This window comes from Leptinotarsa decemlineata, unplaced genomic scaffold (assembly GCF_025532065.1).
Source record: "Leptinotarsa decemlineata unplaced genomic scaffold, Ldec_3_MD MMD2_tig00026330_RagTag_RagTag, whole genome shotgun sequence".
NCBI lineage: Eukaryota > Metazoa > Arthropoda > Insecta > Coleoptera > Chrysomelidae > Leptinotarsa > Leptinotarsa decemlineata.
In genome coordinates this window covers 3621409-3635926 of record NW_027412690.1, presented here as the reverse complement: position 1 = coordinate 3635926, position 14518 = coordinate 3621409, and the positions used below count along the sequence as shown (strand labels likewise).

The window sequence follows — 14518 nt, the reverse complement described above, 5'->3', positions numbered from 1 at the left end:
CAGTCTTTGGAATGTTTCATTAAGAAACACAATTGGTCGTTGTTGACAACGAAAATAATTGATTTTTTGTAATTACTTGATCCTCAATGCTCTAATGTCTAATGTGATGTTTCGGAAGCTAAAACGTTATTAATTTTGTGATGGAACTTTTTTACCGTAATACGACACTCTTCCGTCTTATGAAAGTCGTAAATAATCCTTCTAATATTGGAATACTCTTACTCGAGAATATCAGTTACTGATGCTCTTCTAGGCCACTTCTTTCTTGGGTGGAAAAATTTACTTCTCCGTTATTTGCAGAAATTAATTGCTCCCCTTCTTTAACCACTCTTTCGAAGGTTCTCATTGAAATACCTGATACAAAATAAAGATTTATGTTAAAATAGTTATTTTTTAAATTTATTTAATGTTACCTGTAGCGAGACATGTTTTATTTTTTTACATTTGATAACGTATCCGACTCACATTTAACACTTTGAAAATAATTGAACACTAAGAATCATTTCACGTGACTGACTATTGATGACTGGTTGTTTGTTACGTGATGACGTTTCTCGGGAAATAACACAAATTATTCAGACAATGCCAAACGCAACACCATTGGAGGACGAGTAATGATACGTTTCTGTATAGAGCATTTGCATGTCTTGCAAGAGCTGTAGTGGAGATTACATTGAAAATGAGTTTGTGCGCATGGGGGCGGGCTCGCCATCACGTTTGGCGCTTGCTGTACTTCAGAGACAGATTATGAATTTGAAAAATATTTAACTATTCGAAATATGAAGTTACCTAATGTACGTTCAGTTTTTCTCTACAAATTGAATACGAGTATATTTGTAATAATGGCATTTTCTTTTTCAGGTAATGCCCTGTGCAGTTTGTTTAATCTATTATCGTAAGTATTTCAATGTTTAATTTGTGTGGTGGTAGTAGAATACAAGCAGTGACGAAAAATATATGAAAATTTGCAGTTGTTTTTTATACTGCGTTTCAGATTAAAAAATTACCAGGAAGAATGGAAAAAGATATTCGAATTTCTAGACTCTCACTTCATAAAATGCCATTTGAAAAGTTTTACAAATGTCTTTATTCGCTATTGAATATTTTTCGTGAATATCGAGTTGGTGGAAGAAGCGAAAAGAACTTGAATAACTTAATACGATGTGCATATTCTTTTATAAAATTGACATATGGAGTTAGGCAGTATCTTCCACTAAAATTGAAATTAGTATTATGTGAAGCACTAGTTTTATCACATTTTAACTATGCTGATGCTGTCTATGGACCACATTTGACTGAGCAGTATAAACGTAAAATTCAAAAAGTACAAAACTCGTGCTTGAGACTTATTTATGGAATAAGACGTTCTCAGAGAATTTCTCATAAGCTCAAAGATGCCTATTGGTTAATAACAGAAGAATCTTGCATGCCGCCAACCTATTTCATAAAATTATTCTTACCAGAATAGGAATCACACGTTAAAAGGTAAGACCTCGTTAATCCTTAGCTCGCACAAGTTTCGACTTCTGAGGGTTGTCGTTCGTAGGGGTGCAACAGCTGATTAACGGAAAAAACAGATTTTAAATAGATTTAAACAGAAAGCCTGCTTATCTTCATAGAAAAATTTCTTTTCGAACGGATGTACATAATGTCAACATCAGGTTCAGGGGAACACTTATTCCACCTTCTTTTAAAACTGAGTTTTTCCGCAGTGTTTCAGTTATCAAATATGCCATGTGATGAATGACCTTCCCCTCGAATTACGTACAGCTGGGTTCCAAAAATTCAATTATAATCTATTTAGCCATTTATTCAATACACGTCAGTGATAGGATTTCAGAACTTCACATCGTTTTGCTCCTACTTCTGTAAACTTACTTGCCGTAGTGTGGACAAACTTGTATATTTTTCCTTTGTTTTTGTATTATTTAAAAAAATCAATAGAGAGGTTTTTTTAGGGTTAAGTGGAAGAACAGTTCAGTTGTTGAATTTATTCAACTTCGCCCTTTATTTAAAAAAAAATTCTGTTGGTGCATTTCCTCAATCTTGTTTTTTTTTTACATATTTTTTGAAAATAATAAAGACGATTTTTTTTTCACCGTAGTGTGCGCTGGTCAGGCCCTATCCCCCGAAGCCCCGATACATTCGGGAGGGCGCGCCAGCATTATCGACCAATGACCACTCCCCACACCGTGGGGTAAGTGATCATTGGGTCCGAGAATCATGTGCCCTGAGCAAGCGCAGTGAGCCAAGAATGACAGCCTTATGCATCTGTGCGGCTAAGATTTCTGCCTTAGTGCGGCAAGCCGGTATGACTTTAAGATTCGAGAGTAGAGAGGACATCATTCCACCAAGGACTCCAATAATCAGAATAACCATCTTGACAGAGTGATCTGGATAGAGTCTGCGGAGTTCGAAGAGAAAATCTCGATATTTTATCCGTGTTTCCTGCTCTTTTCTGACGATATTCGTCTCGCCAGGAGCTGAAAACTCCACGACAAATATCGTTTTGGTCTGGTGGTCGAGGAGGACTACATCAGGCTTATTAGCTTGTATGAGCCTGAGAGTGAGGAACGAATAGTTCCAATAAATTCGGCACTTCTCGTTCCCCACAACGGATTCAATATCCCCCGGAGCGTAGGGCAACACCGGTGTCTCGTCAATACCGTAAGAGTGCCGTAGATGGTAATATAGCACTCTTAGGGCCGCGTTATGTCGATGGATATAGGCCGAGACCGCATATGCTGGACATGCTGATAGCAAGTGCATTAGGGTCTCGGGCGCCTCGCGGCAGGCCCTGCACCTTGTGTCAGCAACCTCTATACCCATCACGCGACTGCGGTAGACTAAGGTGTTGAAGACACCATCCTGGCAAGCCATGATGAACCCCTCAGTTTCCGACTTCAGTCCACTCGACCTGAGGAAAGCGAACGTCAGGCGCTTTGATAAGCCAAGGTCTCCAATGTTATTGAAGAAGACCCCATACATTGGCTTATTCTTGTGTCTCTGCAGAAGTAATGTGATCTCTGCGGCTTTTATCTGAGCTTTTTGCTGAACGGGTTCCAACTCGGTGACAGAGTTGTAGTCACCTCGTTCAGAGTCGAAAACTATACCGAGTTCATCAGCTGCTCGGGCAGCTGCCCTAAGGAGAAAAGCTCCAATTCCTGCTCTCTCATGGTCACGGACCATGCAGAGAAGGGGATCCGAACTCCTGACGACTTTACAGGCTGTATCCAGTACCATTCTGTCATGTAGACACTCCAAACTCAAAAGTCCACGGCCTCCCTGTTGTCGGGGGAAGTACAACCGTGGAACGGACGATTTGGGATGCAAACTCCTATAGAGATGCATCATTTTTCGGGTCTTTACGTCGAGTTGATACAGCTCCTCCCGAGTCCACTTCACTACTCCAAACGAGTAGAGTAAGATTGGAACGGCAAGCATATTTGTTGCAGCAACTTTGATCTTCCCCGATTATTATTATTATATGGATTTTTTTATCGATCTCTCAGGAACTTTTACCTTCCACAACCTGAAAAAAATGTTTAATGAAAAATATACATACGCCCTAGCTGGCCCGACAAACGTGTGAAAAGCACGGTGTGCTCAAATCCAAGCCACTAACGGACATTGGCATTGGGACTTATGAATAGTCATTGCAAATGTCAATCTCATTGGAAATGAATCTTCATATCTGTAGGTAGGTACAATAAGGATTCGTGATATCAATATATTTTCGATTTCTATAAATTTTTTGGTGACAATTCGCGTGCCGTTGTACAGCCGTGGTGGAATCAAATTACGGAACGGTCCAACCTCCAGCTGTAAATTATGCGGTGGCATGGCTGGCAAAACCAGCCATGTTTTAAAAAACGTTCCTTTCATTTCCAAACAGCACTTTCAAACTTATGCCATGTTAGTTTGACCGACCTTCTCTACTTTTACGAATACAGAAAATTCCAGTCAACTTCAAGAGACCGTCTGTAGAAAACCAATCACTTAACATATTCAATACTCGTAGTTTGATGTTCTGAATCTCCAGCGAAAATAATTCTCAAAGCTTCTTCCTATCTTTGATTTTCAATTTCTTTATTCGGAGATTCGACGATTTCTCACATAAATTTCAAGACGACCAAATTCCATTCATCGATACCAAAAAGAGGAGTTGATGTGTGCTTGAAGTCGTTAAATATTGAAGTCATTATAGGCGCTTTTATAATTTTCCGTAACAACTATAGGAGCTCTAATGAACGTGCTTCAACGAACGAGAAATTATAATGATCTTTTCTGAAGTTATCCTTTTTTGTGAAATTCCAGCATTCTCTCCATTCCGCCACCCATTATCCTCGTAATAATTGCATATATCTGCGTAATTTTCTAATGTATAGATCAATGAATTCGGTAGATGAATGGATTGGATGCGAGAAGGGTTTCAATCTTTTGGAATCCCTTTCAGGGTTCAATAGGCTAACCTATATTGTCAGTGTAAATATTAATAGCGATCAATGAACCTTTATTGTGTATGCAAAACATACAAGTTGAGAAAGTGAAAAGTTGAAATTCATTGTAAATATTTGTAGGAATTCATCAAATCTTCTATAAGGTAGTAGATTAAACCAGAACCAAAAAAACTCTGAAATAGCCAGCAACTCTAAGAAAACACCAGCGTTTATGGTGAAGGTATCCGAGAAGAAACCATCGATGCTGCTTTTTGAGGACCGTTCTTTGAGAAAGGTGGAGGTCCTTGAGCAAAGAATATCAGGTAAACCTCAAAGTCAAACTTCATGCCAATCACGGCCAAAGGCCGAGGTTATGTTAGGTTAGATTACAAACCTGGGTTAATTTTGGCTCACACCAATTCAAACTCCACCATTTCACCAACAGTACTTGTGTGTTTGGTGGGTGATGTTTCAGGTTCAATGGCAGGGTGAATCCCTACCAAACATTGAGAACGAAGTAGGTTGTGCTACTTCTTTATCTACCAAACAGAGACGTTACGTCGGATCTTCCGACATTCAAATTGTTTGGTTGCTTTTTTTGAAGGACATGAATGCCCTGAAATTAATTTTGCCAGAAACCCGAAACTCTCACATTCATTTTAAGTCTCCAGTATTTTTTTCCGATTGACTCGGCCATTACTTAATGAAGATCCATAGTAATTTCACAAATTACACCGAAAACGATTTGATCTTCACAAACTTTATTCACAAAAATATCAGTGTGATATTTTTGTAAATTAAGTTTGTGGAAATCAATTCGTATTCGATATAGTTTGTGAAATAATCCAGTATTTGTTTGGCAAAACATAAATCGATTTCGATGATGGGTACTGGTCCGATGAAACCCCTCGCAGCACCCTCTTTTGTATTTGTCAACTCTATTATTTTCCAGACCAATGTGAGCAGGGCCTGGATTATCTAAAATACCAACGTGAACGTTACTTGGTGAGATCCAAGTGCTTCCACAGTTGCTTCGCTGTCCAAGAATATTTCCCTTGACTCATGTGTAAGGTTTACTTGCGCTAGTATCTGCATCAATGGCATAGATTTCTGCCTGAAATATGGTCGCATATGACTCTAGGCAGAATAACGTCACTATTGAAGGGAAGTTAAGTTGAATCATCCAAATTCCTCCTCTTGGTGAAAGGATCTAATACAGCGTGGAGTTTTCAATCATATTGTCTCTCTGGTATCAATTATGAATATCGTCCAACGTTTTTTAGAGGATATTCCAAGTTACCCCATAAGACGTGGTTCTTGTCAAGATGTCAAGCTTGCAGACCTGATTCTTTTCTGTCAAGAACACCAAGCAAACTATTAATGAAATTCCTTGAGGTTTGACAAAATAGTAGTCTTGATGTTTCCACTTGTAGAGAATGATAGTTGAGAAAGTTTAAAGGGTCAAGACAAAGTCAAAGACAAAGTTTCAATACTAGAACTTTTGGTACGGACAAGCTGATCCTTATTCTCTCATTGTGTAGTTCTTTGCCTTTGTTCATTATTAGTTTGCCATTTTGGCGCCGGGATTTTGGCACTATTGCTGGTAAGCCAGATTTTCAAAGGACCTGAACTTTTATCAAACCATAGTTTGCTGTTGGAAGGTAACTGTATTGAAAAATAATTATATGCATGTTCGATTGACAGAATCACGTCAGTTATTACACGGTTATTATCTCGGCCTACCGGCCGATAGTGTAAAGATTGGAATCCCCGAATAAAGAAATTTTGGCACTGGGATGGTGTTGACCGGCCTTTATTGTGATGCGGTTTTTCTCTGATGAAGTCTATATATCCCTGCGTAAAATTTGTGTCGGTGGTTTTACATATTCAAGACATCTACAAATTCATTGAAGCAGGTTCTCATTAAATATTACTGGAGTTTTTCCCATTTCCAAACCGTTATTTGAATACCTTGACACGTGTTTCGATCACCAGGTGATCATCTACAAGAGGAAGATTTAACTAAATATACTCATAATGTTATTCTTATTTATACCATAGATACCTTTTCTAGGTACCGGTGTCTTAAGTTAAATATCCTAATAGCCCAAATTTGACAAAAATAAAAGAATGTGATGATGCTTTTTTCTTTGAACCTACCACTCCGCTTGAAATAATGGAATGTATTGAACAATTAAAAAATAAAAAATATGTTGGTGAAGATCAGATTCCTATGTGTCTATTGAAAGAAACAGCAAAGATCATAGCCTATCCTTTGATTTATATTATAAATGTATGTTCCTCACAAGCAGTGGTCCCAGAAGTATTGAAAATGACATTTATTAAAGCTATATTTAAAAAAGGAAACAGAGATGAAGAAAGTAAATACAGGCCCGTATTATTATTGCCAAATCCCAGTAAAATTTTTGAAAAGCTCATGAACAAACGTTTACTCAAGATTTAAGATGATAATAATGTTTTGTTAGCAAAAGAACAAAATGAATTCCGTAAAGGTAAATCAACCATACAAGCAATATATGAAACCATTGAAAAATGTTTACATCATTTGAACAAAGATGATTTTACTGTAACTTTGTATATTGACCTGTCAAAAGCATTTGACAATGAAATTTTATGCAACAAACTTGATAAATATGGAATCAAAGACACATGTTTGGACTGTTTATCAAATCCTATTTGATAAACAGATTGAAAATGACATCGTGGGGATAATTAAATCAGAATCAATTGTGATTAAGAAAAAGGTGTGCCACAGGGATCCATCCTAGGCCCATTATTATATATATACTGTACACCAATGAAATACCAACTGTAGTTAATGAAGATATTGTATTATATGCTGATGATATATCGGTCATCGTAAAAGAAAAGAATTCTCAGTTGGTCATGACAAAGACAAAAAATGTGCTAGATGTATTAAACAATTTCCTCACAGCAAATGACCTACTACTTAATATTGACAAAACTCAAATAATTCATTTCGCAAATAGATCCTTCCCAGAGTTGAATACCTTTGAATATAATAATCAAAATATAAACATATGCAATCAGATAAAATTTTTGGGACTCTTGATAGATAGGAGACTGGACTGGAAAAAATCACATAGACTACCTATCAAAAAATATTGCAAAATATTGCTATGCATTTAGAATACTGTTGTCCAGGGGACAAAGTCGACAGCTCGGAAAGGGGTCTGGAATTTGCGGTGTTGGATGTAAGGACTGCGATGCAAAGTGTTATGGACACATGGGGGATATATGGACTTTAGTTCGTTGGGATTAGTTGGACATGTTGACAACTATAGGCATCTGGATGCCAGTGGGAGTGTTGAGATGGGTGAGCATGGTAGTATTGTGAATAACGATGGTGGACCAATAACTAATAGTATACTATATAGCTATATAGTTGAAATAATATTTTGATTATTAGATTTACCTATTACATAAGGACACATTGTAAAATTCAATTAAAGGCTAGTAGATAAGGCAATATTGTAGAATTGATTTAAGAAATGGTATCTATTGTATATATAAGGATAACATTGTGAGTATATTTAGTTCAGTCTCATGAAGATGATCACTTGGTGAAATTTTATCTTACCAGCTTTTTTTCCTACTCGTAAGTTAGTGAGTTATTGTGCTATTGTGCATTACTTTTGTTATTTTTGAAACAATAAATCAAAAACAATTTCGTGTTTCAATTTTACAGTGCTTCTTGATGGGAAAAATACCTTTCAAGTGAAGCAATGGTTAGAAAAGTCTTATAAGAACTCGACTCCATCAGAAATAACAATTAAATGTTGGTTTGCTGACTTTAAACGTGGTAGTAGAAACACCGATGATGTGAAACGCAGTGGACGTCCAAATGAGGCAGTAATACTAGAAACCATAAAAAAAATCCACAAAATCTTTTTGAATTATCGAAAAGTGAAGTTGCGTGAGTTAGCTGATATTGTGTAGATATCAGAAGAACGTATTGGCTTTATATTATATGATATTTGACTATGAAAAAGCTCTGTTCAAAGTGGGTGCCACGCGACCTCACTGTTGACCAAATACAAGAACGTCTTGATGATTCTGAGTAGTGATTGGCTATGTTTAAACATAAAAAACCGGAATTTTTATGTGAATATCTGACAATGGATGAAACATGGATCCATCACTTTACTCCGGAATCGAAACGATCATCATCTGAGTGTAGAGCAACTGGTGAACCTCGTCCAAAGCGAGCGAAAGCACAACAATCGGCAATACTATAACAATTTTCAATTGAAGGTGATTCATTAGCAACGTCGCACTTGAAGTGACCAACGGATAATCCTCGTACCAACCCTGCAGAGGCATACCAAAATTATATTTTTATTTAAACACATAGGTAATTACGTAAAAATTGTTATAGTAGGTGGCGCTACCTGGTGTCAATGGTAAAACTGATTATATTTTCTTATTATGCCTAATACAGTACTTCAAAAAATATATAGAAAGAGAACTACAAAGCAAAGAAATAATTACCTATTTTATGCTTATGAAGTTTGAGAATCAATTGACTCGTCCGAAGTGGAATCCCCAGTCACACTTAAATCTATTATTATTTGGTCGAAAACAGTGTCTACCATCCCGTCCAGTATCCACATTTTCTGTTCTTCCTTGATCACATGGCCTACAGCATTAGCCCAATCTTCTTTCCGTATCCGTCCAATTCAATTTTTTTCTACCACGACTATGTACTTTTGGAGTTTGCACAATCCCAGTCACCGTTTTTTCACGTACAATGCGTTCAATTGTCGACACGGATATTCCCGTTAAAAATGAACACTGGGCTACAGCTTCCACTGTACGGAGTGTATTTTTTAAATTTTCGTACACTCTATAGACAATGTTTTTCTTCTAACGACATAAACTTCCGCTTCCTTTGTACATTACTTGGACCTGCTACGGCATCCATCTTAATACTATACAAATAATAAAATTCCATCATATTATTCAGCTATTTGTCAGTTGTTTACTTACCTCAAAAACTATTTTAAAGTTGATGTATTTTGAAAAACACTTTACAGATTAACAAATCCGCAACACGTGTTTCGCTGCACAGTAGATTTTTCAAGCGTGTTCACTAACAAACGGAATTCTACATACATTGTGATTTATATATACTTTGTGAAATATTACTATCTACTTAAAAACTAATAATATTCTAGGAACTAATTAATGACAGTTATACCTGAGTTTAACGAACATTTATACTTGAGTTTAATGACTAGGTCAACTAATTATCTCACAATAAAGTGTGAATGTGATGAAAATCTATGATAATGTTTTATGAAAAACAAGTATGGGCCAACTTTATTTTATATTTTAAAGTTGATGAATATAACAGTGTATTCAATAAATATAATAAAATATATTCAATGAATACAAAACAAAGTTACCTTTACAAGAAATAGAACACACTACGCCTATGCAGATATGAACGCTTGATAATGAAGAAACCGAATTACTAGTTATGGCATTCTAAGGACGCAAATATAATAGACATGCGAAGTGTTGATCAGTTTACCGATGTTTCAAAGTATTTAACGAACTGGTTCACCTATTCGCTCGTACATCCTATCGATATGCAGAAGCTATCTTGTTACGGGGGGCAAATTTTATGGAATCATCTTACTTTTCAATTATTCACAATGGCGATGCATAGACAATAAAAATGACCCCGGTAAGAATTCGGTTCTAACATTTAACATTATTGCCATTAGCTCTCAGTTCAATTTGTATATGAGTTACCTTCAATTGAAAATTGTTATACTTTTTTTTATAGGAAGGTTATGGCATCGGTAGGTAATGTTCATCGACCATTTCGAAAAGGGAAATACCATCAACAGTGAATATTATATGGCGTTATTGGAGCATTTTAAAGCCGAAATTGCAAAGAAACGACAGCATATGGCAACGAAAAAAATGTTGTTTTGCCAAGACAACGCACCGTGTCACAATTCAATCAAAACAATGACAAAATTGCATAAATTGGGCTTCAAATTGCCCTCGCATATACCGTATTCGCCAGATTTGGCTCCCGGCGACTACTGGCTATTCGCAGACCTCAAAAAAATGCTCACCGGTAAGAAACGTTGCTCGAATGGAGAGGTTATTGTTGAAACTGAGGCCTATTTTGAGGCAAAAGATAAATCGTTCTACAAAATTTCAATTTTGAAAAAAAAACGCGTTTTCTTTACGCCAAAGAGATTGGTCTACATTTTGAGGTAGATTGTAGAACTTACGAATTATTCGGACAAGAGCCCATTGATGTTTAATGCATCTCCATGTATGATTAAAGATATGATTTTCTCCAAGAATTTGTTTTCTTATTTTACATAGCTCGTATGATGTTCCTCGATTCGATTCCTGAATGTCCTGCCCGTTTGACCAATATATAACTTAGGGCACGTTTCACACTTTGATTTATTGTCTTCATTATTTTTAATTAACTTTCCCAACGTATAACTTATATGCAATTTCAATATCTCGTTTCCTCAAAAATGAAGCCACTTTTTCCGTTGGTTGTCCAAAATACGTTAAAGTTAATCAAAATTATAGAGCTTTAACGTATTTTGGACAACCATTTGGCTTCATTTTTGAGGAAACGAGATATTGAAATTGCATATAGAACAAGTAATACGTTGGGAAAGTTAGTTAAAATAATAAAGACAGAACATCCAAATTTGAGAAATCAGGAGTATATAAATTAATGTGTGGAACGTGCCCTAAAGTATATATTGGTCAAACGGGTAGGACATTCAGGAATCGAATCCAGGAACATCATACGAGCTATGTAACTAAGAAAACAAATTCAACATATTCAAATCATCTTCTAGAAGAAAATCATATCTTTGATGAAGAGTTCAAAATTTTGCACATAGAAAATAAAGATTAGAAACTGAATCATTTGGAAGCAATGAAAATTAATAAACTTGAAAATTCAAACATTGTGGTGAATGACCAACTGGATTTGGTCATTATTGAACTTGTTTTCTTAAAAACCGAGAAAGAATTATTATTGATGTAGATGTAAGGTGATATGCTTCAGGTAATCATAATTGAACAGGTACCTTAGGTAGAGGTTTAGGTAATTTTTTTGAGGTAGTTTCAATTGTGGTTACCTATAGTATATAAATATTAATGTAAGAACAACTTGAATTATAAATCACTTGGAAAAGCTACTATGCTATCGAAACATGTTGTGATATATTTTTCAAAATGAAGTTTGTGAAGATCAAATCGTGAGGTGTAGTTTTTGAAAATATTGAAATTGAGCTATCAGGAACCGAATTATGTGCTCTTGTATTATCTAAAGCAATGCTAGCTTTTATCGCTTTGTAATTATTCTTTACTTTTACGACACCATTTTTCCCGATCATTTTGTCGGGACCCAATACGATTGCTGTGTCTAGATATTGTCAATCCCGTTTCATTTATCAATCTACAAGGTAAATGGTTTTGATTGTCCGCTGAAAGATATAATCAAAACCGATCAAACATAAACAATCGACTGGTTTATGACAGTAATAAAATCGAGAGTTGCCATGGCGGGCGCCATAGAACAACAATTAGCCTGTCACTGTGTCGAGGGGTTTGCAAATAGTGATTGCGGAGAATGTGAAGTGGGCGATGAAGAAATTCTTGTCATGTTTTGTTGCAATTCAGTTGAAATATCAGCTATGAACATCACGGGTATTGTAGTACAGTTGCTCGTACTTTTCGTTTTCATGCTTTTATGAAGCTAATTTTAAGTTGCTATATTTCATACATAGGTAGTACATGTTTTTTTATATAATTTAAGGGCCTCACAGAAAATGAATCTGAGTTCTGATATTGCAAAATACAGTTTTTTAGGAAAAACAAATTCTAGGAATTGGGATTATTTGTTTTTCCAAATCTACAGATTTCATCTCTCCAAGTTCCAGTGTCTTTTCACAAAAAAAAAAAGAAAATAGTTAACAAAATCATTTCATCTAAAAATTGAGACACTGAAAGAAGACAAATTAGCAATAAATAAAGACAGAAAAAGCCACCAGGAAATCCATTTTGGTGGATAGGACAGTAGGTAAATGTATTTTGTCCGCTGGAAAAAATGAGTTTCGCAAAAAAGATCATCCCTTGGGTGTAATGACAGTACTGTAATTGTGTACACTTTTGTGAATTAGCACACATCAGTCCTTTTCGATTTTATAGGCTAGATTAGTTTTTGATAAGAAGTATAGGTTAGTTTATAGGCTAGGTTAGGCTAAGGGTTAGGTTAGGTTTGATATTGTCATCAACTTCGTTTACCTAAAGGTTACAGAATATCCGTACCATTCTTGATTCAAAAGAGGTATTATAGTTGCCGTTTACATTAAAGAACTTTTACAATATTTTACTTGAGTTGAATAATTGGACACTGGTGTCAACCCCCATTATCGTTATTTTGTATAAATAACGTTTCTAGATGAATTTTGATACCATACCAAAAAAACGTTTCTGGCCAACTTTCCAAAGCTAGTACCCTAGAGATGATGATTTTTGGGAGTTTACATGTTATTTCATATCAATGTCCAACTATGGCATGTGTTATAGTGGGAGGAAAATTAAGGAAACTTGTGAAGTATGCCCATTCATCATAATTCTCAAGACACAAAAACAGTTTCTAACAGTGAACATTTTTCTATATGAAAATGAAAATTGAATTTGAATGAAAAAATGCATTCGATACGTTCTACAGCTATGAAAGAATAATATATATATTTTATATCATTCTCATCAATATTTGGATCCTCAGATATTTTTGGTGTATTTTCTTGATGAACGAAATTTCAAAAATCACAATTTCGACAGCTACGTCAATCAAATACTATCGAAATAAAAAAATTATAGACCTAGAATCCACAATTCTTGTAGCTATCTTCACTTCTCTCAGTAGTTCTATCTTCATGAATCTATAACAGCTGTCATGCCTCCAAATATAAAAACTGATAACCATTTTATAAATATGAAAGAATCACACAATAATTATCTTCATAATCGACCAAAAGATATAATGTTTTGACCCAATTTTTTTTGATTTCCTCTGTTGAGACCATATTAGTAATAGTAATAGCTGTGGGTAACCATTGTAATTGGAAATATATAATATTGTTAGAATGTCCTGCTTTGAGAAATGAATGATACCCTTTACAGCAAATTGAAACAGTTTTTTTTCATTTTTTCACACAGAAACAATCGCATAGAGTGTTCGAGAAGAATTTCCAGAAACATGAAGTATTAACAATGTGAAGAGCTATTTCAGAAATATTTAAATCTCAATAGGCCATAACTGTTTAAATTATTGGGTTGTTTCATAAATTTTGTTCGTTTTAATTTCATGTGTTTTTGTAGCTCCATGTGTCAATAAATATTCATTTCATTGTGTCGATAGAGAACTGCGTTCTATATACATTAATGCTGTTGATTTTTTTCGAATTTATTTTTTTCCTCTTTACAGCTTTTACTATATGATATCGTTAAACGATTTTTGGGTAGTTTTTCTCGACGAATTTAAACTGAACCAAAGCACTGCCGAAACAGCCCGAAAAATTAACGAGGCTTTTGGCAATGATGGTGTTGATGAACGCACTGTTCATCGTTAGTTTGCGACATTTCGTATGTCGACCACCCAAAGTGGCCAATAACGGGGATTGTTTTCCGAGCTTCGAGAGGGAAGCCACATTTCTTTTATGCTCTGAAATTTCTTACAAAATTACTCAAAAAAATTCAGAAAACAAATTGTTAATTAAAATGCAACCAATACAACCTACCGTGAAAGCCAATCGAAAAAGGTAGGTTTTTCAGTTTCCCAAGGTTTTCCAGAATTCCCAATGAATAATTTTAATGGTAAACATCACACAAAGGAGAGGTTTTCATACTACAGATTGAAAGTTCGAACTTTTCCAAAAATAAATCATATGCATATGCAAATTATATCCATGATCCATTAGAAGGATAGTAGAATTGATTAAAGTAAAAATCAGCTGATTCAATAAGACATTTCA

The 14518-nt window shown here is 35.3% G+C and overlaps 1 protein-coding gene across 3 annotated transcripts in view; it reads left to right on the top strand.

The window, feature by feature from the left end:
* LOC111512197 (tyrosine-protein phosphatase non-receptor type 13) overlaps positions 1 to 14518 on the top strand; it is a 261752-nt gene that overhangs the window by 124149 nt on the left and 123085 nt on the right. For 2 of the 3 annotated variants that reach the window (XM_074183061.1, XM_074183062.1), the window contains exon 2: positions 862 to 895. The exons of the other annotated variant lie outside the window; for it this stretch is intronic. In XM_074183061.1, coding sequence (XP_074039162.1) covers positions 862 to 895 — 34 coding nt within the window. The remainder of the gene's footprint in view (positions 1 to 861; positions 896 to 14518) is intronic. 3 annotated transcript variants of the gene reach the window in all.